We start from the raw sequence: 27,144 nt of genomic DNA on the forward strand, positions 1-27,144 counted from the left end.
ACACTGACTCCTTCTTCCCTGTCCTCCCCAGACACTGGACTGATTATTTTGATTAAAAGTGCTGAGTAAGAGAATGTGGGCTGAGAATTAGCCTGGTAAGTAAATGCCCAAGGCTTTAACCACAGAGGGACCTGCTCTGGGGCTGTTTAGAGTTCTCTATTCGACGTGCCTTTAAGGGAAGCTGGGTTTTTGAGGCCTGACTTCCTCCTTTGTTTTCTCATCCTTTCTCCTCCTGCGCTGAGTGATCCTCCTGGGCTCGAGCGTCACTCCAAGCTGGCAAAGTTCCTTGGTGCAAAATTTTCAGAGCTGCTCCCTCTGGGCAGTAGATTTCCTTCCCTGTGCTTGGTGGCCTGACGTCCAGGCCAGCTGGTGACGCCTGTGGGAGAAGTCCCTTCCTCCATGGGCTCAGCCCCAGGGGCTCAACCACCGCTGACCCTCGATCCACCCGTCTCCTCCCTCGGCGGCTTTGTTCAGCCTGTGAACCACACACAGCGGACATCTTGCTGGAACGGCGAGTTTGCTGTCAGCCAACTATCCATTCGTTCCTGGGGAACCGCTGACAGCTTACTCCTAAGACTCCAAATAAAACAATGCGTTTGCGAAAGACCATGGTGGGTTTCCCGGGAGGACGGTGCCTGAGGAGGTGGATGGTTGCTGGCCGCGTCCCCACCTGGATGGGGCAGGGCTGCTTGGCCCAGGGGTCCTGCTGGGAGGACTGGCTCCAGTGACCCTTCTGGGTTATGTCAATGAAAAATCACAGAGGCCGTGGCTCCCAGTGTGGGTTTTAAGAGGCTCCTTTGTAGTTTGTCAAAAACTGCTTTCCCAGGGGTTTTGGTGTGTAAACACTGAGACATACCTCCGAGCGGGAACCTCCTAGAAGGAAACAAAATAAGGCCTTCAGCGTCTCCCCAGGAGGTTCAGAGTCACGACAGCACATCTGATGAGCTGAGCCCACCGTCTGCAAAGTGTCCCCAGAGGCCTAGGAGGGCGTCTGGCCCAGCGCTGCAGGCACGGGGCGGGCAGGGCTGCCAAGTAAAGTTCAGGAGCCCCTGCAACCTGAACTCCAGAGAAGCAGTGCATCCGCTTTAGCGTGCGTGTGTCCGTGTAGTATTTGGGGCATATTTATACCCCACAGTTCCTCATTGCTTCTCTGACTTGTTCAAATTATGCAGGACCTCCTGTTTTCTCAGTCACACGGTAACAGGGCGCGGCCTGTGAGCACGCTGCACACGAGGTGTGTTGTGATCGTGGCCACGGGCTGACCCTGGAACCCAGAGGCCAGGTGTGGGCGCAGCTGGTGGGCTGGAACCAGGAGGGCGTGGGGACTCCCGTGGCCCACTGCAGGGGTGCTGATGTCCTTACAGTGTCGGGGGCTGTTACGGCCCAGTGGGGGAGAGGGACATGGCAGGGCTGCAGACAGGGAGGCCTGGGGCCACTGTGGGGGACAGAGAGAGGCTGACGGGGAGGCAGGGCTTGATGGACTGGTGTGAGGTCAGAAAGCAGCAGGTGTGACTGTCCTGGGTCTCCACATGGGTGACGGCCGGATACACAGGACTTGTGGTCAGCATGGTAACCAGGGGGTAAGAGAAATGGCCCCACAGCCCCACTGGGTTCTGAAGCCCCAGCCTGACCTGGTAGTCAAGTCACAGGAGAAGAAGGGCCCCACGGGCGCTGGGTGAGATGGAGGTGGCAGGAGCCCAGGATGCAGGGGCAGGCTGGTCGAGGCCCCAGGCGCCGATGAAGGCGTGAATCTCCTGCAGCTGCAGTCACCAGATGCTCTTCTTGTTGACCCCCTTCTTCAAATGTTGCCTGACGGGCTGGGCTGTACTACAGACAAGTTAGTGGCCCCTCCTGAGTGGTGGGGGCACTTGTCATCCCTGCAGAGAGCAGGGAGGAATCGCTGACCCCCAAGCTCTACGTCTGAGAACAGTCTTCCCCCAAAACAAGGACAGACAGGCTGCCCGCCCAGGACCGCCGCCCAGGGCCGCCTGGCCCTTGTGGGGACCTTGGTCAAGCTGCGATACCCGCTGACCTTTAGAAACAGAGGCAGGCGCTGCTCCCTCCTGCCCAGTGCCCTTGGAGTCCTGAGGCACTTTCTGGGCCCTGGTTTGCCTGTGTGGAGGGGAGGCCACATGACCTCCTGGTGGGTTAAGCAGGGGCCACCGGGCTGTCTTGCGTCCTCAGACGGCTGTCGCTGCCAGTGGTGACGTAGTGGTGAGACGTGGGCCAGCCCCTCCAGACCAGAGCCTCAGATCTGAGCGAGTCCTGCTCAAGTGATTCTTAGGATTCTACAAGCTTGAAACACGTTTCTTGTGACAGAGCGTCTGTCCTCAGGGGTTTCCCAGCCCCTTTCCTGGTACTTCCCCATTTCCCTTCTCAGTTCCCGTTTTTATCCCCAGAACCTTGTGGGGCTCCCTAGGATCCCACTCCTTCCTTGTGACCAGAATTGTGGAGCAAGAGAATCCAAGGGCCTGTGTTTGAGTTCCTGGTGGATCGCTTTCATTTTCAAGTCTGATTCAGTTAAAGGAGCCAGTTCTTCAAGAGTCATGAAGATTGACCAGAGAGAGCAAATTCCTGAAGCTCTTGGGGTGCCACCCATCTGCCCACATCCATGTTCCCCGAAGCCCCACAGGGACTCGACGGGTACCCCACTTCAGAAAGCAGCGGCCTGTGACATAGTCACAGCTCAGAGCATCAGGGGATTGGTCTCTCCTGCCGGGAGGGAAGAAGCTGGCAGTAAGATGTGTACACAGAGGTCTGTTTTAGCCTGAAGGACCGTTCAGTTAATTACAGTTAATTACGTCATCAGGTCTGAGGCTCCTCGGTCCCCCGTCTCCCGCCACGGCTTTTGTCTTCTCTGAGTCCGGCCACAGGGGACAACATCACCGGGGGATTTCCTTAGGCGGACGCCTGACACTGGGATCTGGTTTCAGAAACCACTCACCTAGGGTCTCAAGATACTTGAGCCAGTTCCTGGCGAAAGGCGCCGGCGCTGTGTGCCCGACCCCCTTCCTCCCCGCCACCCACTCCGTCTGCTCTGCTATTACGACGTCTGTCTGTAACCTGAGGCACCTTGCGTTTTCTGCAGGCCTGCAGCGACAGGGTCTCGGTACCACTTTTGGACGTCCACGGCCGTGTATGTCGGAGAGGCTGGCTGCTTCCTCGCTTCTTCAGAAACCAGCGCCCTTACCTCTGGGCTGACATGTGCAGCTGGCAGTGAGGGGAGCTCTGCTTGCTCCCCGGTGAGACAAGAGACTCTCGAAGACAAGAGGCGAGGGGCACTGACCCTGGTGGACCAGGAGGACCTTCCGGATACTGGGGTCTTTCCCTAGGGAGGCCTGGCCGAGCCTCGAGCTCGAACCTGGACCCGCGTGTCAGGGTATCACAGAGGGAGCCGGGATGAGATGCGCTCAGGGCCACTGCCAACCGCGGGGTCTTTTGTTTTGCTTCAATACGGAGTCCTGGTGTTTGTTCCCTCGGTACATATGAGGTTAGCGACCGACCACAAACGTTTGAAGGATCGATTTCTGTGATATGAATATTTTATTAATGCTTGGCAAAAAAAGCCCTTTTTCCTTCCACACAATTTTCCAGAAAGCTATCACTGACTCTTCACATTTTTGTTCCTCAGCTAGGGTAACAAACGGTGTCTAAATGTCTTCCTGCTTGAGTTAGGGCTTGAGTCAGCTGCATCAGAGTCAGAACACCTTTTTCAGAGCCCCATTGGACCCAGACCCTCTGGGATTCCTGTTGTTTTCCCCTAATATACCCCTGTCCAGAGCAAGCCCCCTCTGGACCCTCGGGGGCAGGAGCCCCAGGACGCAGGGTTTGGTGGTAATGTCTAGGCTACCGAAAAGCGCCTGTGAGTCCAGCCCACCCGTGCAGGTGCCGGAGGAGGAGCAGAAACGCCGTTCCTGGCCGCAGGGCGTCGAAGGGGGATGGCCATGTTCAGAATGGTCCACCAGAGAGCCAGGGAGATGGGGACAGAAACAGACAGAATCGCTTTGTGGAGAAGAGCCCAGAAACAGTGAGGCTCCCGCAAGTGCTAACAGCCTCAGGAAGGGCGTCTGTCTAGCCGGGGCTGCCTGGGGCTGGAAGCCCCCGCATCCCAACCGCTTCCCCGTGAGCTCTGACTGAAGATGCCAAAAGCCAAAACCGTGGCTTTATGAGGTGCTCCGGCTGGGCTGCGATGGAGAGGGAGCATGGAAAATAAGACAAAGAGCACACGCAGACTCTGGGGTGCCAGTGAGGGCGGGAGAGCCCAGGAGAGCCTGGGGTGAGCGTGGCCCTCAGCGTTTCTGAGCAACCTTTGCGTCTCCTGTTCTGCCGAATGTCCTTGCATCCTTCCGTCTGGGAAGCTGACTCGGGCAATTCCATATTCTCTCATTTCCGTTCTGGAACGCCTAGTATTTGAGTGCTGGGTCTCCTGGTCTCGGAATTTCTTACCTTTCTCGTCTGTTTTCCTTCTCTGCTCTGCTTTCAGGGAGTTTTCTTTATTGTGGGGGTTCCTTCAAGTTCTCTCGTCAACTATCGGAATCGATCGCAACAACTCTTTCCTATTCTCTGAGCACTTCTTTTACGTAAATCCTGTTCTAGTAACAGAGATTGAACACGTTTCATGGGCATATTGATGAGTTTTCTTTTAGTTTTTTTTTTTTTCTTGCATCACCTCTGCTGCCTCCAACTTGCTTTGCTTCATTGGTTTTAGCCTCTGGTTTTCGTGCTAGGGCAGAAATGCCAACACTTGTGGGCATGTTAGAATTACCAGAAAATCCTTAAAAACTCAAGTGTCCAGACCACAGGCCAGTTGAATTATAATTGAATTATAATCTCTGGGACTAAGATGAAATACTTAGTACTTTTCAAAGCTCTCCAGGGTTCTGTGGATAAGCCCTGTTGCTTCTCCACGTCCCTCCTCTGCTGTCCTGAGACTCCACTCTCCTGTCTGGGTCATTCGCCCATCTGCCTCCCGTTTCTAGTGTTCTGTTGCCGCCGTGTCTCCTCATGTTATCTCTTGTTTCTGAGTGGGTGTCACCCGTTTATTGCTGTGGTGGTTTTAACAGGGTCTGAAGAAGGCGCAGAGCGTGGAGTAAGACAGGGAGGGAAGGAAGGGCTCTTAGAGGAGGTCAGTTCCAAACCAGGAGGAAGGGTCCTTCTAGTTCAGTTCTGGTGGATATGGACACAGGTGCAGCTGTATCAGCAGTGATTTTACTTTGCTTCATTTATTAAAAACGGGGCTATTCCCTGAAAATCCACCCAGATTTTCTTTGACTACGAGAGCGCTGGCACCACCCTCGTCTACAGTTAAAACTTCACAAGGTCAGTGTTTACTCATTTATGGTTTAGTCACTAAGTCCTCTTTGTGACTCCACGGACTGTAGCCCGCCAGGCTCCTCTATCCATGGGGTTCCCCAGGCAAGAGTACTGCAGTGGGTTGCCATTTCCTTCTCCAGGGGCTCTTCCTGACCAAGGGATCAAACCCAGGTCTCCCGCATCATAGGCAGATTCTTTACCAACTGAGCTACGAGGGAATCCCTACTGATTTATAACTAGTGATAACAGACTTGGTGAGAGTTTGCTTTTCTCTATTTGTTCTGGTTAAAAAATTAGTGTAAACAATATTGCAAACTGGTAAACTGATTAAGAGAAAGATATTCAAGGATCTTACTAGAACTTAAATGCAGGAAGATGAACAAGTTGCTGTGATTACAGATGCTGCTGATCTGATCTGCTCTGCCCTGAACCACACTTCAGTAGCTATTAATCTGTGTCACTGAATTAACAGAACTGGAATAAAACTCTTCCTTCTTTTTAAACAGATTTCATAATTTTATTTTTTTACATACGTTTGGTCTGCCTGAACTTGGGACTGTGGCGTGTTTAATGAAAATAACAAGAAGACCAACTGTGAGGTGAAACATGTCATTTCTAGTTAATAAACCAGTAAACACAGGCAAGGAATCCCGGCTGTAAAGCACTGCGCCTTTCCACAGTCAATTAATGCAGAATTATTTGGCATGTTCAATTCTGTAGCTAGGTGGGAAGTTGGTGTATTTAATTGTGCTCAAGCTCACGCACTTACCTGTGAAGCAGGGCTCTCTTTCCTGCTCTCAGGGCCGGTAACGGAACCCGGGGCAGCGGTGCCTCAGCCGCCCCGCCCCGGAAGCACGGTTGGTTTGTCTCCCCCACCGTGACCCCTGCCCTCTCCCCCTCTCTCTGTCTTTCCTTCTTCGCGGATGAACTTCCAGCGCTCTGGTCCCTGTGCCGGGGCCGACTGGTGCACTTTCTCCCATGTGTGGGTGGATGTGACTCAAGGATGTGAGCCCAGACCTAGCTACACATCCTGCCTTTTGAAGGGTGTGGGTGAGTGTGTGTGTGTATGTGAGTGTCAGTGGGTGTGTGTGTGTAAAGTGTGGCTTTCTCTCAGAAGCCTGGGAGTTTCGCTCACTCCTGGCTGGTCTGTCTACCACAGCAGTTCTGAGTGGGGCCAGTGGAGTGAAAGAGAAGGCAGGGAGCCGGCCTCGGAAAGTCACACGAAGGCTCCAGTGGGACTGGTGACATCCAGCCTTATGAGTGTGAAATTTACAGACTCCCAGTTTCCCCAGCAACACAGCTGCACCTCTTTTGTTTCCTGTTGAGAAAATAGATGACTAAGAGCTATTTTATCCATCAATTCTGTCAAATAGGCTTGACTTTTGCCAACCACACTGGTGTGACCGAACATGTGAACGACGGTCAGAGTCAGTGCGTGCCCGTGTTCAGTCAGCTGCCGCTTAGGGATGGTACGTGGCTTCTAGAAACAGAAGGGCTTCCCTGTGGCTCAGCTGGTAAAGAACCTGCCCGCTGTGGAGGAGACCCGGGTTCGATCCCTGGGTTGGGAAGATCCCTTGGAGAAGGCAATGGCAGCCCACTCCAGTGTTTTTGCCTGGAAAATCCCATGGACAGAGGAGACTGGTGGGCCACAGTCCATGGGGTCGCAAAGAGTAGGACACGACTGAGTGACTTCACTTTCTAGAACTCACACTCTAGTGAGTTGAGTACATGAAGGTTTAGACCCTGAGAGTCTAGAGGTCCACAGGTTTGGTTCACAGCCAAGCTCTCTGAAACGCTCTGGCTTCTCCCTCACGGCCCCAAGGAGGCTACTGGGGCTCCTGCCACGGACCTGCTTTCCCTGTAGCTTAAGGACTGGAAGGGCAAGAAGTTTTCCTTGAAAGCTTTTTACTCTCTGATGCTTATATCTCAATGGCCAATCCTTCTACAAAAGAGGCTGAAGAATGTAGTTTTTTAGCCGAACACATAATCCAGGTGTCTCTTAGAAGGGAAGACGGGGAAAGGACGTTAGACAGACTGCTCGTGACCTGTGACATGGTCTGTCCAGAGACCAGGCCGAGTGAGCGCATGGGTCCATGGGCAATGAGGGGCTTCTTCACACGTGGGCCAGAGACCCCAGCCCCGGTGTCCCCAGCACTCTGACTCCCCGAGACTGGGGTCTTGGGTGCTGGGTGTGAAGCATTTCCCAGAGGAGGCAGCTCATGGCAGTAAACGGAATGCTGAATACGGAGTGAGAGGAGGTGGGTGCACATCCTGAGTGATGCTCAAGCTGGACAAGCTGCTTGACTTCCTGGAGGCTCAGCTCTCCCCTGCCAGGAGGACACGCTCACCTTTACTCCCGGGAGGGCCGAGGCGAGCCGGGGTCTGCGGACGTGTCTTGGCTGGGAGCCTCGCACACGGTGCTGCTGACTCAGTGGCCTTTAACCTGAGGAGCCGGGGTCACAGGCCCACCCCGGACTGGGGGACCCCCGGCCTGGGGGACCCCCGGACCGGGCAGATGTGAGCTGCTGGACCTTCACCTGGAGTCCCACACGTGGGTGCTGGGGTCGACGGCCACAAGGTCATTCCCAATGCCAAATGGCGCCTTGTGAGCCGCTCGGCCCGGGGAGCAGGTGCGAATCGGATCTCGCGAGGCGCGGGCCGCTGCCCGCCGCAGCCTGCCCGCCCTGGGCTCTGCTTGCGAGTCTGCTTTGTGTTTCAGGAGTTCCGTTTTTATACTGGCTCGTTTACAGATGTTTGATCAGGTGTGAACTTCTACCAAGAAGACTATAAAAAAGCAATTTAACCAGGGAGTCTGAAATGCCATACGAAGGGTCGGCCTCTACACAAATTACGTGCTGGACTTTTAAAATGAACAAAGTTGCTCTTTCTTTTTCATTTCCTTGCGAAGCTCCTAGAAGGAAAGTTCAGGAGTTCACTTCGCCTGTTCGGGGCGGCTGTCCCAGCAGCCACACTGTCCTGTCTGACCTCAGTTCTTCTCTTTTCCTGACATGGCCTCTCCCTCCTGCTCACCAGGCAAACACCTGGGTATGTTTTCAGGCCTGGCTCAAGGGGCAACACCGCCTCAAAGCCTCCATAGCCAGGAGCCCCCGGAGGAAGCCCTCTTTCCCCTGGGCTGGGGTAACCCTGCATCTTTATCGTAAGAGCGTCAGGCGCTGATTGAGAGCTTACCACGTGCCAGCCGCTGGTCTAAGTGCTTCACATGTGTTCACTTCATGCTCATGAACGCTCTGTAAGGTCAGAACCCTTATCATCTTCAGCTTACAGATGAAAATTGAGGCACAGAAAGGTTAAGTAGCTTGTGCAAGATCACACAGCTAGAAAAAAAAAAGCCAAGGCAGGACATGCATCCAGTCTCTTAAGCAATTATAACCCATACAAGATAATTCTTTTAACAATGCACTTCTCAGTTTTTCTCACTTGATTATAAGAATTTTCCGTCAAGGGCTTTGTCTTATTCCTCTGAACATATTCAGCATTCTATCTTGAATGGATGAATGAATGAAGAGGTATACACATACCAGCATGGGGAAACAAATTCAAACAGTACAGGAAACTTGAAAGTGATGAGAAATTACACTATGGCTCCAACTCAAGTTTCTCTCCACAGTGCATGCTGTTGAATTTCCTGTGATTTCTTTTAGGAATGCCAGCATATATGTATGTGCTTTAAAGAATTCATCCAAGCAGGATCAAACTTGAACACATTCTGTTCATTCCTAGTACATACAGGGCTATTTTTAACTTAGCAAGACTGAAAAGCGTTTCCCATCCATCCACTGTCCATCCATCCGTCCATCAGCAGACGCTTGAGTCTCTTCCACGTTTGGCCGTTGTGGATGATGCTGCTGTGAACAGGGCTGTGCAGATACATTTCTGCATTCTTGATTTTAGATCTTTTGGGTGCACCTCAGCAGCGGGACTGCTGATCGTATGGTGGCTGTCTGGTTGAGTCTTTGGAGAATCCGCCTCACCCTTTTCCCTGCTGGCTGCGCCATTTTATGTTTCCACCATCAGTCCACAGGGTCCTGATTTCTTCACGACCTCACCAACACTTACTGGTTTTATGCTAGGCTCCCAGGCTCGATGGGTGTGGCGGGTATCTCGTGGTGGTTTGGGGCTTATGTTATTTTATTTCTCTGCCCATGTGGCATGTGGGATCTTAGTTCCCTGACCAGGGATTGAACCCATGGCCCCTGTAGTGGAAGCTCAGGGTCTTAACAGCTGGACCACCAGGGAAGTCCCCTGGCTTATATGACTCTTCATTCAAGAAAAATCATCCTTCACCCTGGGTTTGGGTGGGAGTGTTTTAAGGAGAAACAACAAAAGCAAAGCTCTCTGTGGGACGTGGCTCAGGGCGTGTTTGTCAGCCAGCGTCTGGGCCCAAATAAGGGATCCGACCTTTAAACTGGCTGGGAAGTGCTGCACCGCCCTGCCAGGCTGACCCCCAGCGACCTCCCCGGGGATTCCTGAGTGTTAAATTGTGCCCTGACTCTGGGTGGGAACGGCCTGCTCTAACAAAATGCTGGTGACTGCTTTGTGCTGGCGTTTATGGCAACGGGAGAGTGTTCTTCCAAGTGTCGGGGTCAGGCATGGATACGCCTCCCGGGAGGAGGTGGACTTGCCCCGGGCGGTGGAGTCTGTGCAGACAGCTGACCCGGCTGTTCTGGGGACCCTGCATCAAGCTGGTGTTTGTGATGCTTTTCTTTTTCCAAAACACTTCCACATTCGTCACTGTATGTCAGCCCCTCAGTGATCTTTAAAACTAGGGGCGATAAGCCAGCGTCTCTAACGTGGAGCGCTGTCCGCAGGGGGTGCAGCTGGTTAGCAGAAACGCCCCTAGGATCCAGCCTCCTGACTGTGGGCCAGTGATCCATCTGACAGAGATGGTCCCCTCCCAGAGTTAGGATTTCATGCCTTTGAAGAGCCTGCTTTCTTCAGGACTTTTTCTGGCTTCAAGCAAAGTACCCTGTCGAGCAGTGGCAGAGGGCAGCTTGTATCTGGCCCTTTCTCTGTGGACCCTGGTGGTAAAGACCAGCTCTATGAGGATGGGCACAACCCTGGGGCCTCCCTAACCTTGGCAGGTGCCACCTAGTGCCCCTCACAAGCCTTCAAGACCAAGGCTGGTTAACTCTGCTCAGCTTAAGGCTAGAGACCTCTGCTGATGACTCTCATGATGGTTAAAACCAAAGTCTCCAAGCATGAATGCCATAGACTGAGGAATGCCCTGGGTCTTCTCTTGTTGCTCTGCGTAGCTTGAGTCAGAGATCACGGGAAGTTCTGTGTCATCAGAGAAGGTCTCTGAGTGACCGGTGGTTCCCAGCTGGACTTCGGGCGGCCTGAAGTAGGTACAGGTCTGAGTGGCCCTCCCCAGGCTACTTGCACAAACACAAACCCACGCATAACCAGTCTGTCTTCTGGAACTTGCTCTCCGTGAGCTGAGTGGCCGGGGCACCGGGGCTCATGGACACAGCAGGTGGACACCACTGATGGACAAAGGCGGCCAGCTGAGCGTGGTGGCGTCGCTCCACAGAGGTCATCCCCGGCTCAGGTGGCCCCTGCTGAGAGTGAGCCCCGGGGCATGATGAAGCTGTTGTTCCAGGGACAGCAGAGTCAGCGCCCGGGGGTTTCAGGTTTCGTGACTGTTAGTGGGAACAGGGTGAAGGTTTCCTCAAATAGACGGGCTCACAGCGTGTCCTTTTCTGCTTTAAAACAAAAGAGGAGAAAAACCCACCTCACATGCCACCTCTGACATGTTATATACTTACTTGCAAGATGTATGCCTTTGATTGATTATTTATATCTTTACAGAAGCACCTTCTTTGTCAAGGATACTACAAATGGAGGAAAGAGCTTTTGTTTCCAAGGAAAAACAGTCACCGGTCACTCTTAGGTCGTTCTTCAAAATGACTCCCCAGAGCCTACTTAAAAATTACAGACCCGAAATGTTGCCTTATGTCTTTTAAACCAGAGATACCCAACGTTAGCATTACTTAAAAATAGTTTTTAATTAGTGGATAATGTTACACATGAGATGCCCTTCCAAAGCATCTTAGCACTTTACAGCTTCTCAGATGATACCACCCTGTGAGAGTGTGTTCTTGAGCCCTGGGCTGACTCCCCACGCAGAAGCTCCTGAAGGGTAACCAGGTTTCCTCCTGTGTCATGCTCAAACACAGTTTGAAAATAAAAAGTCTTGCCCTCATTTCATTCCATCTTTACTGAGCCAGAGGTAAGAGAATTTCATGAGGAAGTTTGGAAGTAACTGGTGACTTGAGGATATTTAGAATATGGACCATCTGAGGGTGAAGACAAGGACTGCTAAAAAATACCTCCACAAATTTGTAAGTTGCATTCATCAAGGAAATGTTGTGCTAAACTCATTCTTTCTTCTCCTGAGTTATTAAACTGGCTGACGTGAGAGTGCCAAGACTTAGATAAATTTCCACAGCTCAGTTTCTTGCCGTGTCTTGTGGGAAGTGCAGAGGCATGTGAACTGGCCAGCAGCAGAGCGGTGATACTGTGGTTGGCTAGAGAACCATCCCCAGGACAGAGCCCGGGGCTGTGGTCCTCAGCGTCCTTCCTGCTGTGGCTCCGTCGGAGGCCCTCTGTTCCCGCCCTGACTCCTGTGCGTGGCTGTGTGCAGACCAGCTCCCTGGCACTCAAGAAAACACACCTCCAGACCAGTTAGGGTGAGAGATATTATTATGAGAATAAATGCACCACTGCGATCTGGAAAACGGACGGCCAGCAGATTTCAGTACCTGGGACACAATCAGTACCAAAGTGTTTGAGCATCTGTGAGGGACCCTAAGTAAAGCAGGCTGTGCTGTGACCTTGCCCTTCGTCTCAGCCTGCGCAGCATCTAAACTCCAGTGTTAAAGACACTGTAAGGTGCGCTTCCCGTCTCCCGGGGAGGCCCGGCTCCACAGCTGAGAGCAGCCTGCGTGAGAGAGGCGGCTTCACATCTCCAGGGGAGGCTTTCAGGACTGGAAAACCTACAGATGAGGGAAGCTTTAAGCCAGTACATACAAGTGGTTAATTTTTAAAAATGAAGCTTTGATGTCCCATCCAAAAGTTTTCAAAACAAGGCTTGATTTCTATAAGTTTTGCTCCAAATGGACTTCTCTGATAAACAGACATGTCAACATGATCAATTACTATTTGGGTAAATATTTTAAAGAACTATAAGAAATTATAAGAAATAATTTGTTATTCTGTCCTGCCTCTAGAGGGTAGTCCTTGGACGATGGTGACACCGTCTTGCTGGTTGTCTCTTCACCCTGGCTGTCTCAGGCACGTGCCATAGAGGCTTGGTGAATTAAACGCTAGTTCACAGACCTTGCAGAGGAGTCTTGGCTGTGACAGAACTCTCCGCTTAAGACAAAGTTTGCAAATTAGATGGCTAGGACCTGGACGAGCTAACCCCAGGGCAACTGTTCCCCACCCTTGACTGTGCGTTACTCACAGGAGCTGCCCAAGAAAATACACAGGGCGCCGCTTAGAATGGAATTTCAGAGAACGAACGATTTTTTTTGGTAAGGGACACACATTAATAATTATTTGTCATTCATCTGAATTTAAATTTAACTGGGCGTCCTGTGTGTTCCTTTGCTAAACCTCATAAGTCTAAGGCTTTAGAAAGGGTTGAAACGAGGTTCTCACTTTGGTGGTTTGGCCTGGGATGGGGCGCCAGGGCTGGGGTGCTTCAGAGGCTCTCCAGGTGACTATTCTGCAGGTGGGGTCGCGGGGCGCTGTCCTGTAGGGTACATTTCGACCTTAAACCTGTTCTCATGACCTCCAGTTGGAAGCATCTGCGCCTCCTTTCCGAGGTATCCCGGGCCTTAGGACCCCAGGGGCCAGTGGTGGGGGTCTGTGGCCCGCAGGCCTGGGGAGAAGCGGGAGCTGTGAAGTGGCCTTGACATCTCTGCCCTTCCTGAGACAGCAGAGCTTTACCCTGGGAACTTCTCCCTGTTAGAATTCTCCCGAAAAGAAGTGTCTGTGCCCAGGCGCTGGGCTCCTTGGCTCATCTTGCCATCACAGATGCTGCTCCCAGCTCTGCACGGTCCTCAGAGGTGATGCTCAGCCCCTGGGCACCCTGAGTTCTCAGGAGGCCTCCTACACCCGAGTTCCCACACCAGGGCACCCCACAACCCAGGGAGGCCTCAGACTAGGAGAAGGGCCAGGCTTTGCTGGCCCCTCCAAGTTTGATCGTGTATGAGAGCCGAGTCTAGGCCTTAAACCCTTCGGACTCCCCACTGGAGAATGCTGCTGCCTCCTGGGGCCCAAGCCCAGCATCGGGGCCTGTCAGCCAGGAGCAGGCCTTGCAGGGTTTGTCTTCCCAGCTGGAATCCACAGCGGTGTGTCTCTGGATTCCCGCTTGCTTTTCTCTGCTCACTTGGTGGTGCTGGTCACACGCCTGAACTGGGGAGCTTGCCACGGCCTTGGGTCTGAGGCGGGCGAGGCTCCTCTGAAGACAGTGCCCAGTGGGAGGAAGGGGACTCGAGCGTGAGGTTAGGCCTGGCCCTGGGTTTCTTTGAGCCGGACACCACGCCTCCCTGGCAGCTCCACAAATAAGACACAGCACTGTGGATGGAGACTGGAATCCCTGAGGGCAAGCCAATGCAAGTGTAAGATGGTGGGTTTCATTTTAGATTTGTACGGTTTGAAATCCTGATACCATGACAAAATGGTAAGATCTAGTAATCATTGGAATCATGGGATTAAACACAGAGTTCTGAGCTCATTTGTGTAGAGTTTAGTTGAAGGTGTCCGTGAGTCCTCCAAGGAGAAAAAACTGGGGCTCGGTGCTCACAGATGTCAAGCACACGGAGGAGAAGCTGGGAGCTGCGTGATGATGGCCAAGGCAGGAAGACGCGCCAAACAGCTGTCAGCTCCTGATCACATGTGGACCCTGAGGACCGCTGCTGCGATGAGGTCTAAGATGAAGGCACAGCATCGCCTGCGAGGATGGGATCGTCTGCCATCTGATAGGCGCGTGGCTGATGGAGGGAGGCTAAACCGTTAGATATTTTTACTAGTGACCTATCAGAGATGCTCATTTAGAAAGAAACCAGATAGCGTTTTCAAGGATGTGAGCTCTGTAGGAAAATTACTGAGGTGTCCTAGCCAGAAGACAAACCCGGTCTTAATAAAGACTTCTGCACTGAGGCAGCCGTGGAGGGAGGAGGCCAGAACTTTTAATTTGAGTTGGAGTACAAAGTAAGACGCCAAAAGATTAAGTGGAAGGAACATATAGTCCTGGATATAAACAAAACACAGCCCTGTGAGAAGCCCAGCGCTGGCAGAATCCTTGAGCCTATTAGCAGCTAATTAACTCCTGTGCTAGCTCGGGCTAATGAGACCGATGGCCTGGTCACAGCAAATCCGAGAGGGGACAATTCCTTCTGTCTTGTTAGTGGGGGGAATGGAAACGGGACACGTGGCTTTTTTCTTTTTCCGGGGCCGAAATTCACGACGACAAAGGCTACGCTGTGTGGCAGATCTGTGAAGTTAAACTTGAAGATCAACTCCTTGGTATCCTCTGAGAAAAATGATTTGAAAAACGACTTGAAGAGAAGCTAACAAAATATAATGCTTAAAGGCAAATTTAAAAAAACAATTTTCATCAGAGAACGTGACTCATAAGCACACATTTTTGTTATTTCTAAGCGTAAGTACGTTTACAGATTCAGTCAGCTTTCCCAGCTTCAGCTTCGGAGTTGGTGCTCTTTGGCTAGTACTTGAATTTAGTAAGGAAACTTACTTAGCATTATGAATTATTAAAGCATTGTTTAGAGGCAGTATATTTAGATATAAAGATGAGACTAATTCTATCAAAATTCTTATTTTTTAATTTTGATAATGATATTAGATTACCTGGGGGAAAAGGTTATGTATACTTTCAGACATGAATTTGGTTAAATCAGTATAGATGGGAGCAAGGTTTAGTAAAAACATGGATGATTATGAAATGCATATGAATAGTATGCTGTTTCATTAAATATATATACATATATATATCCATGTTATAAAATAAACTAGTTTTAGTTATTTAATCACTTGAAAAGAATTCCTACATTCTAGAATTTTTGAGTTAAGGATTTTTTTGCAGCTGGAGTCCCTATTTTATAGAACATGGATTTTCATAGGAGTTGGAATCCTCATCTGGTTAATTTTCTTTAAAATTAAAAAAAAAAGCCCCACATTTGACTTCGACATTAATTGTTATTACTTTTAGGAGAGAAAAAAATTTGAGGTGCTACTAAGAGTAAAATCATAAAAAGGACTTAATATTTTTTATAACATTTACACGAGAAACTGAGCTTATTTATTTTTAAATAACACTACTTCTGTGTTAAATAGGGAAAATTGTGCCGATATGAGTGGCTTTGTGGAGTGAGCAGAAAATGAGCAGCAGCCAAGTGCTAGTGGGTGAAGCAACGTCCAGGCTCAGACGTGGCCGACGCGGCCACGGCAAGTCACATATTTGTGTAAATGTACCCCAGCAATAATGAGGTCAGCTTGAAAAATATATTGCTTATAACTGAATTAAATCAAAATGAAAAATTTTATAGTGATTGTTAAATGCCAAATTGAACTGATCTCATTAAATGTGAAATTCAAGTATATTTAGACTTTTGCCTAAATTTTAATACATGAAAATAATGAGACATGACCAGAAGAGTTGGAAAAAGTTACTTCTAACTTTTTTTTCTTTTAGCAGTCTCTCATTTCACAGCTTAGATGTATTTTCTGGAGTTGGATGAAGTAGCCTAGCGTGTGAGCCTCCAGCGCGCCGCGCGTCGCAGTGAACAGAGGACGGGCTGCCGGCGTCGGCCTGGACGTGGAGCAGACGTGAGCGTTCTGCTCATGACCCGTCACCTAGTGCGGTTATCTTTCGTGTGAGTTAGGTTCACAGAGAAGAAAGAGCTCATTAAACTCGAGGAGGGGCTGCAGTGGCGTGGAGTGAGCGTAGACGAGGTTTATACGAGGTTGTAACTGAAAACAGACTTCAGTTCTGGGCTTGGGATACCCACAGCTGCAGCTTGCGTCCAGGCGGGTGCAGTGCCGCGTGGGCTGCGGCCAGCTGTCGCCTCCTCGTGGGCATTGATTTATCTCCTGCTCTTCCGGGGGCAGTCTGGCCAACAGTCTCCAGGAAGATGGATGAGCAGCTGTGTGCTGTGTTGCTTCCTGTGGAAACCCACGGAGAATACCAGGTGGGCCCCCACAAGCCCAGGAAAGTAGGCCAGCCCCTCCTCGTTTTCAGACCCTGTCCAGCCCAAATCTACTCCATTTGGATACAAGTGCAGGCACTGATAGAGTTTCCTTAATCCCCACTATTAGGTCTTATTTGAGAAGAAGTTTTCCCTCCAAACAAAAGTAGTCACTTTAAAGTTTACTGGACCTGTGTCCTTCTCACTCTGGCGACCCGATACCAAAAGACAGATTAATGCTTCTGTTTATACCGGTTCATAACATAAAACAATTCTGCAGTTGCCTGTTCTAAGCGTCTAGAGACCTGCTGTGTAGTAACGCAGCGGGCAAGGAGAGCTGCGTGCACATTTGGAAACGGTGCTGTGGTGGGCGGGTGTTTAGTGAGAGGAGAGGAGAGCACAGTCTGTGACGCATGAGTCCAGTTGGCACTTTAGGGAGGACGGTGTTGCGGGGGAAGTAGCCAGTACTCACAAGAACCATCGCTTTTAGCAGAAATGCTTCCGCTAATTGGGTGCTCTTTGGTAAAGAACCCTCCTGCCAATGCAAGACACGGAGATGAAAGGGACATGGGTTCAATCCCTGGATCGGGAAGATCCCCTGGAGGAGGGTGTGGCAACCCACTCCAGTACTGTTGCCTAGAGAATCCCGTTACAGAGGAGCCTGGTGGGCGACCGTCCATGGGGTCACAAAGAGTCAGACACGACTGAAGCGACTTAGCACACAAGATTAAAATCTCCTACAGTTGAGTGGAGCTGAAAAGACTCTCATTTCTCTTCTCTTCAGCTGAGCTGACTGGGCCTACGTGGTCTTCAAGGTCTCTTCAAGTTCTAGATCATTTTATGATTTAGTAAGTTTTCTATTTCTTGTTTTATTTTGAACGTTTAAAACACTGTGTTCCTTCACTGTGACTTGTGTGGCTGGGAACACAAAACGGTGAAGTATCCAACCCACCAGATCGGGAAGCAAAGTACTTTCATTATCTCAATTCCTTTAAAATGTCTGATTTAAGCCTGTGGTGTTTCATCTAAGGTGATTTCGTGGGTTTCTCCTTGTTCTGTCTTTGGTCATCATGGAAAATAAAAAGCATTTTTTCCGTAATGAAAAATGCTACCTTTCCACATGTATTAGTTTTGTTCATGGACGAAGCGATCTTTTTGTGAACAAGAGATTGTTATTCTTATTGGAATCAGTGGATAGCGCTTTCTTTTTTAAAAAAAATAAATGTATTTTTAATTGGAGGATAATTGCTTCACGATATTGTGCTGGTTTCTGCCAGACATCAGGGTGAATCAGCCATAGGCATCCATGTGTCCCCTCCCTCTTGCGCCTCCCCCACCTCCCAGCCCATCCCACCCCTCTAGGTTGTCACGGAGCACAGCACGGGCTCTTCCTCTTACACGTGGTGTGTATGTGTCTCCACGCTGCTCTCTCGATTCATCCCGGCCTCTCCTTCCCCCACGGTCCATGCGTCTGTTCTCTCCCACTGAAGCAAGGTGGACAGGCTCAATGCCAGTACTGCCCGAGACCAGGAATTCACAGAGGAGCTGAAGTGCGCATCTCAGGGGTCAGTTCCAGAGCCCCTGCCCCTGAGCAATGCTAGGGAAGGGGCCTCATCACACTCCATTCCCCTCAGACGGAGGGGAGATTCGAGTCTCCTGATAAAGGTCCCGAGAGATCACCCTCCTCCATGTGGACAGGGCCCGAGGCAGAGGGGAGAAATCAGCTCTGTGGAAGCAACTCCCTCACCAGCTGAGAAATGGAAAGAGAGTCACGTACAAACAAGCACACACGTTTCTGTGATCTGCCCTCAAGACACCTCCACACGGCATCTGGTTACTAAATCATCATCACAGCAGAAGAGCGATTCCAAGGACGCAGGTGCCTGGAAAGGCTCCCCAGAAGCGGTTTCTCAACCAGCAGACAAAGATTCGGAGAGTGCGTTTAACTCCGCCAGGCTTCAGTCCAGAGTCAGCGGCCTCGCAGACGCTGAGAGCCACGGGGGCGTTAGAGCGTGCGGGCCGTGTGTAGGCCGGCTCCTTGGTCCCAGGACAGGTGCAGGGAAGGGCTTCAGTGTCCGAAGCAAAGGCACTGACTGGGCACCTGTGTGGCGTCGAGCTCAGCGATGCACAAAGAAAGCTAATCAGATGTTTCAGAGGAAATCACTGTGGCTTGCTTTTGCCTCCTGGAAAATTAGGTTTCATGACCCTCATGAAGTAAAACGTGACCGTGCCAGCACCCGCCTCTAACCTCGTCTCCTCCCATCATCGCAAGTGCTCATTACGTCTGAAGCACGTAAGGCAAGTTGCACTCAAGGTCTGCGTGGTCTGCATTGCTGACAAGGTCTCGGGGGAGCTGGACACAGACCTACTCTGAGTAGAAGGGACCAGCCAACTAAACCTTTGGGCAGAGTCATCACAGACAAGTGTATATCTACAGCATTCGCATAACATTCCAAGTTCAGAGACTTCTCAGAGACGCCTTTTAAAGCCACTTTGCTTTGTAATATGCTTGCAAAACTTGCTGCCCTGGGGAAGCTGCAGAAAGGCAAACCATGGCAGGTGCAGCATTTTGCTCAGTGATTCTAAGCTCGGATCTCTGAACTTCCCTTAAGCCCAGGGGCTACACAGCCCTCCCCCTGGAGAACGCTGGGCTCCCCAGAGAGCGCACCCACCCCCGTGAGCCAGCTTCCCAGGGGGCTGGGCTGGACCGCCCGCCGCTTCCTCGGAGCAGGACACAGGAGATGGAGCGATAAAAGCGAACATAAAATAAAAATTAAAGCGCATACGGAGAACACCACGTGAAATGAATCCTTATAAAACTGTCTGCAGCGGAGAAAAATCAAAGGGTTTTATTAGGTGATGAAAAAACCCTGTAAACTTCATGTGGAAACATTCCAAGGTCGGGTCTTGTGTTGTATAAGAGAGTTATACTAAGTAAGACTCATTTTAATCAAATGCACATCAAGGAGCTCAAATCCCATTTGTACCTGAGTTTGAAATTGGTTATTAACACACACACCCCCGCCACCGGTGCCATTCCTCAGCAACTTTGCAGGTGCTATTCTGGGGACAGAGGTGGCCGCGACTGGGGGTTTCAGATTCACTTTTGTGTGAAGCATACAAATAACTCCATGCCCTGGGAGGCAGTGTTCCCCACTGCAGCCAGTCTCCTCTCTGCTCACCGGCATTTGCACGGACGAATTCAGTCCCTTGCGATGGCCACATTTTGACCAGGAAGCAAGGCGAGGATTTCAGGGGAGAACAAGGGGTGTGGGTGGGAATGTGGGCTTTTCCTTGGCTCCTTCCTCTCCAGATCCCTGCAAGATCATCTTGGAGAGGGGTCTGTGGTCTGCTGGGCAAGCGCCCCTAGACTCGTTCCTCGTGTGTCCCTGGTGGCCGGTGAGGAGGAGGCAGCAGTTTGCTAGATCATCCGTCCTGGGGAGGATCGAAGACCCTTGATGGTGGGAGGGAGACGGCAAGGCTGAGGAGCACAGCCTCCCCAGTGTCGCACTGTCGTTCATGCTGCGGTGGGGCTGCCTGGGTGGTGAGCAACCAAAAAGTCCTCCAGAAGCCAGAAGGGTGGGCCCCGAGTGGGCAGAGCCCCGGCTCCCAAACCTGGCAGCTCTTATAGTGCACAGGGCGTGGCTGGGGGTCAAAATGTCAGTCTCCAACCCACTCTTGGAATTTTATGAGGCTCTCGGGAGCACCCAGGCACTGATGGTTTTCAGCCCCTTGCCCAGCTGGTTGAGAAGCAGCAGGTCAGAGCAAAGGAGGATCTGGGCAGGTGAGAGGGTGGAGGGCTGCCGGAGGGCGGCTAGGCAGAGCCTCGTTGGCGGCTCCTGGGAAAGGCAGCAGTTAAGGGCAGAGGGCCCAGCGTTTTCTGCTTAGGAAAGACAGGAGAGGTGGTGGAGGAAAGGAAATAAGAAAGTATGAACCTCTTTAAGACGTCTGAGGTGAGTGTGTCCGTCAGCAGTAAGAGGGAAAGTAAAGTCTGTATGATCCACATGCCCGTGTGCCTGGATCTTAGGCTGTCGTTGCTTAGTCGCTCGGTCCTGTCTGACTCTTTGTGACCCCATGGACTGCAGTCCACCAGGCTTCTCTGTCCATGGGATTCTCCAGGCAAGAATACTGGAGTGGGTTTCCATTTCCTCTCCAGGGGATCTTCCAGACCAGGGATCAAACCCACATCTTCTGCATTGCAAGCAGATTCTTTACCACTCTGCCAGCCCAGATCTTTAGGAGAAGAGTCTTAATTTATTCCCGATTAGTTCTAACCAGTTCTTTTAAATCGACAAAGGCAGGCTGGAGAGGAGAGTGGAAGAGAGGGTGTATTTTCAACAGTCAGTGTCTCTAGTCCACAACCTGGTCCCCAAGGAGGAAGGGCAAACCAAGGGTTGGCCTCTCCCAAAACCTTGGGTCTTTACACGCCTGTTCAGGACCTTCTTGTGGCCCACTTGGTCACTCAGCTATAGCAGGGGTTTTGGGGGATGAGACAACATGTGCATGCCCAGTGGCTTCAGTCGTGTCTAACTCTTTGAGATCCCATGGACTGTAGCCCGCCAGGCTCATGGGATTTCCCAGGCAAGAACACTGGAGTGGGTTGTCATTTCCTCCTCCCGGGGATCTTTCCAACCCAGAGACAGAACCGGAATCTCCTGCGGCTCCTGGGTTGGCAGGTGGACTCTTTACCACTTGAGCCACCTGGGAAGCCCAGACAAAGCTTGAAAGTGTGTGAAGTAAGTCAAGTCTGTTCTCCGTGAAGAGTGGGAGCGCGTCTGAGCAGGGCAGGCCCCACCCACCTTCTCTCGCCGTAGGGGCAGTGACCCGGCGCTGTGCTGCCTGTTTACAAAACTGCTGATTCATCTTGTAATCAAATGAGGGTAAAATCATCCAGGTCTCTGCCCTTGACACAGGCGCCCATTAGGCTTTCCTGAACCAGCACCGTTGATTCTGGCCTCTCTCTTGACACACACCTGGGAGCAGTCCTCTCTCCTTGGTGGACACAGCAAGAGGCTTTGGTCTTTCTGGCAGGGTCGTGTTCTCCTGTGACCGCTGACTGTCCCTGATGTTTTCTGCAGCCCAGGGGGTGTCCGCCCAGTAGCTCTGAGGTCCAGGCTGGCACTTCCCTCCCAGGTTTGGTCCTGCCCTGTCCTGCCAGGCCCGGCACGTTGCTCAGCAGGTTGTATCTGCCGGGGACTGTAGGAAGTTTTCTTCCTTAAGGTCCAGAGAGTTTGCATGTGCGCCGAAGATGAAGAGAACCAGATTTCTCTTACAGATGATCTCTACAGTTATCTTGCAGGAGCAGGCGAGGAGACCGAGTTTCAATATTCCTTGTGAAAATTCTTTCCTTTGTCTTGTTTGAGGCTCTGTTTTCCTCTCTCCCCTGTAAGGAGCCTAACCAAAGTTTAACAATTTAACATTACAGCTTTTATAATTTGCTTTTGTTTTTCTAAGGCATTGGTTAAAGTTACCCAGAGTGCTCGCTCACCTTGGCCCCTCAGTAGCAATAATACACCCTCAGCTCAGCGTACAGGCAGTTAGTTTGGTCGTGTCCCATCGGGATGTTAAGAAAACGGTTTTCTGAGGCAGCTATAATCCCCCCACACGGAGCCGCGGCGATCCCGTAAACCAGCTCAGGGACGCAGACTGTCAGCGGCGCCCGGGGAGCCCGTCTTCAGTGGCGCAGCCTGATGGGGCTTTCCTGCCCGGCCATCAGCAGTCCGGAAAGCACGTTTTCCTTCTTGCGCATGGGTTCAGCAGGCCTGCCGTGCGGTGCCGCAGAGCGGAGTGCAGGGAAAGGTCTGTGCCCCGGGCGAGGATGGTGCCCGGGGTCAAAGCTTCACCCTGAAGTTTTTGTTCAAACAGCAAGGAGAACTACAGCTGCTGCCTGTTTGGAGTTCGTCGGGTCCAAGCTCCTCTAGATGTCAGTATGACACAGGGAAACGAGCTATGACAGGCTGTGGCAACGAGGGAAGACCTTCTTACATCATTCAAAGGGGAAGGCGTACCCGATACACAACAGAAGGGAAAAAAAACAGAGCCTCACTTGGAAGCTGGGCTCTCACCTCGCTCAGCGCCAATACTTCTCCTGTTGGTCAAATCAGACCGTGGCACCTAGCGCGTCCTGTGGGCACCCACCACCGACGTGGAGACGGCCCTGGAGGCAGCACCTGGGGTCAGCACGCCACGTTATCCATTCTGAGTCTTTTGATAGACTGAAACCCACCTACACACACCAGTTTTCTTTCCTGAGTCCCCTGTGCTTTTACCATCACATTCATGCCATCCAGTATAAATCCAGAAGAGCAACACCTGCCCACCAGGGATTTTCACTGCAGAAGAGAAGCATTGAAAGACAAAGCTATCAGACATCTGAATTTGTTAAACTACCTTATCTGACTCAAAATCTGAATGGAATTCTCTTTCTCTCCTTTCTTCCATATTAATTCCGATCTTCTGACTGATGAATATTTATTTCTTTTCTTATTTGTTTCCATCTGATGGCATCTTCTTGTAACCTTTTGTCTTCTCTCCTGTGGTGCTGGCTGTATGGTAGATATCCCATCAATATTAATGATATACCTCGCCTATAATCTTCTATTTCTTTTTTCAGAGTGACAGTACAGCTGCAGTTAAGAGTTAAAATCCTGGTTATGCCATTTCTGAATTATATAACCCTGTGAAATTATCCAACTGTATTATAAAATGGAGTTAGTAGTATATATCTCGAAGTGTTGCCATGAGGAACCAGAAATTACTGATGTAATGTACTCAGAAACGTGCCTGGTGTGTAGTCAGTACTTAGAATATACCAGCCACCATCATCACCATCACCACCGCCGCCATCATCACCTCCACCAACATCAGTCCCTGAGTAAATGCCAGGGACTCAGAGACGAATCTGTCTTTTTGCCCGCTGGAGCCCTACATCTAGTGGGAAGTTGATGATAAAGACATTAGGAAAGCGTTGCGTGCTGTTTGGGGTGGGGATGTGCTGGCCGCTGTGCTTGAACGCAAAGGGAAGCTGAAGGCCATGGTCCTGGCTCTCACTAAAAAAGAGAAAGTTCCAAACTACCAGACTCTAATCTCTAATTTTGGTTTTCCGCAGATTTACTAAACATGCCTCTGTGTTTGAAGGTCCTTATCTGAAAAATGAAAACGCTCTGAACCCATTGGACTGCCTCTTGGGTTGTTTAAAAGCACTTATAATTTGTCTTGACATCTGTGACCTGCACTTACATAGTATTTCATGCTTGTAAGTCACACACAGGCAAATTTTGCTCTTTCCAAAGTGAAAAAAAAAAAAAAAAAAAAAAGACTGATTCTTTGAACATCCATAGAATTTCATTAATTTATAATGCATAACTTCAGAACTTGTGATAATCTGGGTGGATTGGGCTAATGTTTACCTTTCATGTAGTATTTAAAAAGGGTTTGGTAAACTAATTCAGAGAAAGTAGAACTGGGAGAAGAACGCTCATCTCCTTAGAAAGGGGCCATCTGTTCTAAGTGGCATAGAAGCCTCTTTTACAAATGCTTACTGTAGTCTTCTACTTTCTGATTTGCAAAACCTATTCACATAGAGCCTCTGATTTTTATGTGAACAATATCAAGACTGAATAAGCAGAGGTCAAGGGTAACATACACATTGTCAATATCCTTTAATCTATCCAAGAAGATGGGCCTTCTTCTACAAACAATGCCAGAGTTTTATAAAACTTCTTTTAAAACATTCACTTTCAAATACTCTAGTTGCTACAGGGCTTCATCTATTCAGACTGTTCTGCCCTCTAAATTACTATTTATTTTTGGCATTTTTGTCCGTGTTTGAATTGTGTAATGTAGTGGTTCTCAATCTGGGGTGAATTTGTCTACCAGACATTTAGCAATTTCTGGAGGCATGGTTTTTGGATATTTCACCTGGGGGTTCTGTGGACATCTGGTGGGCAGATGCCAGAGATGCTGCCAAACGTCCTGTAATTCTAGAGACATTCCCCACAATAGAAACTTCTCCAGCCCCAAGCGTCAGGAGTACTGTGGTCAACAGATACTGCTGTGATGTGTAATTCACATTGCTGATTACTCCATCGTGTCCCCACAGGCTAAGGAGCAAGCGTGGTCACTCCCTGGCCTGAAGGACACAGCACCTGCCACCGCCACCGACGAAAGGACAGCGGCCCCTGCAGGTAACCTTTCTGTGAGATTAGATATTGATGAATGAAGAGGGCTCCGTCACGCAAGGCCTGTTGTAATTCTTATCCAGAGGAAGTTACACTTTCGTGAAGCCCTGTGTTGGGTCAAGAGCTGCTTGAATACCTTTATCTGATTGGCTTTGGGTCCTCCTAGCTGCAGACCAGAGGATCTCTGGGGGCCCGGCCCTCAGTCCATTGGCCACATGCTCTCCTACTTTGCTTTCCAAAGCATGTATCTGCCGATAAAGAGAAGCCTGAATAGAGGTGCCATTCTGTGAAGCCAGAATGACACCGGTCACATGCGCCCTTCATTAAAATATTTTGTGTCCTATGGTGGCTTTTAGAGAGATCTTCCCAGAAGAACCTGCCCTCCTCTGAGGAAGAATCGTTTAACAAGCTCGACGAGAAGCAGGCTGAGAAGACCCCTGCGTCTCTAGCTCAAAGAAATTCCGCCACATGTCAGACAGAAAGACCCCGCGATGAACCAGGAGATTCTGCCCTCAGAAATTCCACAGAGCCGAGAAAGAGTGAGGACGGAAGAGACATTTCATGCCCAGGGAGACTGAGCCGACAGGACGCTCACAGCTCTGGGGCTGAGCGAGGCTCTGCGGATAGAAATGAATGTCTGGTGTTCAAAGGGGAGGAAAAGGGGCTTCGTGCTAAGGGAGAGCCTGGCGACGGAGGAGCTAAAGAAGCTGGAGGATCCGAGATGCCGCATAGAACAGGGCCGGCCAGGAGTTCACATAAAGAGCAGTGTGTTGATAGAACAAACGGTGGTCAGCCCCACGGAAGGTAGGGTTTACAGCGGTCGCATCCCCAGCCACCGCTTTCTGTAGATCTAGGAGCAGTTGCAGTTTAAGGCCATACTGAAGGATTACTGAAGGGACTCTTTAAAATGACGGTTTAGAAGCTGCTTCCCCAGTGGTGAATTTCTTGCCATTATTTTTTCTTCTTGCTGTGACATTTTCCAGCAATTTATCACTTTCTATGTCTCCTACCAACTGACAGACAGATATGGTGATTACCAGCAATCACATTTTGTATTTTCTAAACATCAGGTAAAAGTTTCTTATTTTTAGCAATATAGAGCACATTCTTCCTGAGATCAATAACTGAGCAATGATCAGATTGATCAGATGGTACCTTGGCTGCTTCCCAAGCATTATGAGGACTGAGTAGGTTATTTAATGCTTCATCCTCATCTTCGAAGTCTCACACAGAAATTCAGGCAATTACGCAGCCAATTAAAATGAATGAATCTATGTTGTGATCAACCAAATATCTACTTGAAACAAAGAGCTCCCAGATCCAAACATCTATGGTGTTTTTTAGGGATTGAAGATATAATTCTTATTTCCTTTTTGAATGATGTATTTTGGAAGCTATTTGTAGAGAAGTCTAATTTTTCAAGAGTTAAATGTAAACATTAATGCTTACGAAGGAAGTCCATCACTGAAGACATGGGTTTAGTAGCATCTGGAGGTGTTGGAAAGTGGACATTAGGTCAATTCTTTCACCAGTAGAGGCTCCTCTCACTGCTGGTACTATTCAGAGACCATTGCTTTTTTTTTTAATTGCACTTTAATGCGGTGGTTTCCCTCTTCTTTAAGGAATAAAGTGGAAAATGAAGATCAAATTAGTTAGGGAGTCATAAAATGACTGCTGTTGTAAAGGGTCTGTGGACTTGCCATGAGGTCGTTAGGGAGCATCTCTAGGATGTGGGCTATCTCCAGCTGCTTGGGATGATGGGGGTGCACCCAGCTCCATCTCACCCCAAACCCTGACATCACCACCTCCCTGTCTTGAAGCTTACATCCCATCAGCAAAGCATCGTCGCGAGGAAGCTTTCCTGCTCAGAAATGTGACCATCTGAGAGTTTTCTCTTGGGAACGTTGAGAGCTGTGGCTGGATTCTATTTTCCAGGCGTGTCAGCTCCGTAAAAGCCACGCCCCCGTCACGAGCCGTGGGAAAGGCAGCGACAATACCCGTCTTGCAGAAAGCTGCTCCAACACAGGCCTCGGGAGGCGGGAAGAGGAGAGGCAGCGAGAAGAGCTTGGTCCATGAGGAGAACAAGAAGAGCAAGACAGGCGTGGCGGGTAAAGGGGCCGGGGCCCTCGGAGCGCACCGCAAGCAGCTGCGCTGGGGACTCCCTGCAAAAGGAGCCAGGGCCCTCGGAGCACGCCGCAAGCAGCCGCGCTGGGGACTCCCTGCAAAAGGAGCCGGGGTCCTCGGAGCACGCCGCAAGCCAGCCGCGCTGGGGACTCCCTGCAAGGCAGAGCCCCCGAGGCCTCTGGAGCAGAGGCCCCCAGGCAGCAAGCTCTGGAGACCCCCCTGGGTAGGAAACGACTTTGATTCCAGCCCTTTAAAGCATCTTACCTTTTCCAGCAAGCATTTCTGACTAAATT

At 50.4% G+C, this 27,144-nt stretch overlaps 1 protein-coding gene across 3 annotated transcripts in view; it reads left to right on the top strand.

Annotated features, from left to right (window-relative positions):
• Positions 1 to 27,144, top strand: part of MYLK4 (myosin light chain kinase family member 4) — a 73,661-nt gene that overhangs the window by 22,468 nt on the left and 24,049 nt on the right. For all 3 annotated transcript variants that reach the window (XM_010818635.4, XM_010818634.4, XM_010818636.4), the window contains one exon: positions 24,649 to 24,733. In XM_010818635.4, coding sequence (XP_010816937.1) covers positions 24,649 to 24,733 — 85 coding nt within the window. The remainder of the gene's footprint in view (positions 1 to 24,648; positions 24,734 to 27,144) is intronic.

This window comes from Bos taurus, chromosome 23, assembly GCF_002263795.3.
Source record: "Bos taurus isolate L1 Dominette 01449 registration number 42190680 breed Hereford chromosome 23, ARS-UCD2.0, whole genome shotgun sequence".
NCBI lineage: Eukaryota > Metazoa > Chordata > Mammalia > Artiodactyla > Bovidae > Bos > Bos taurus.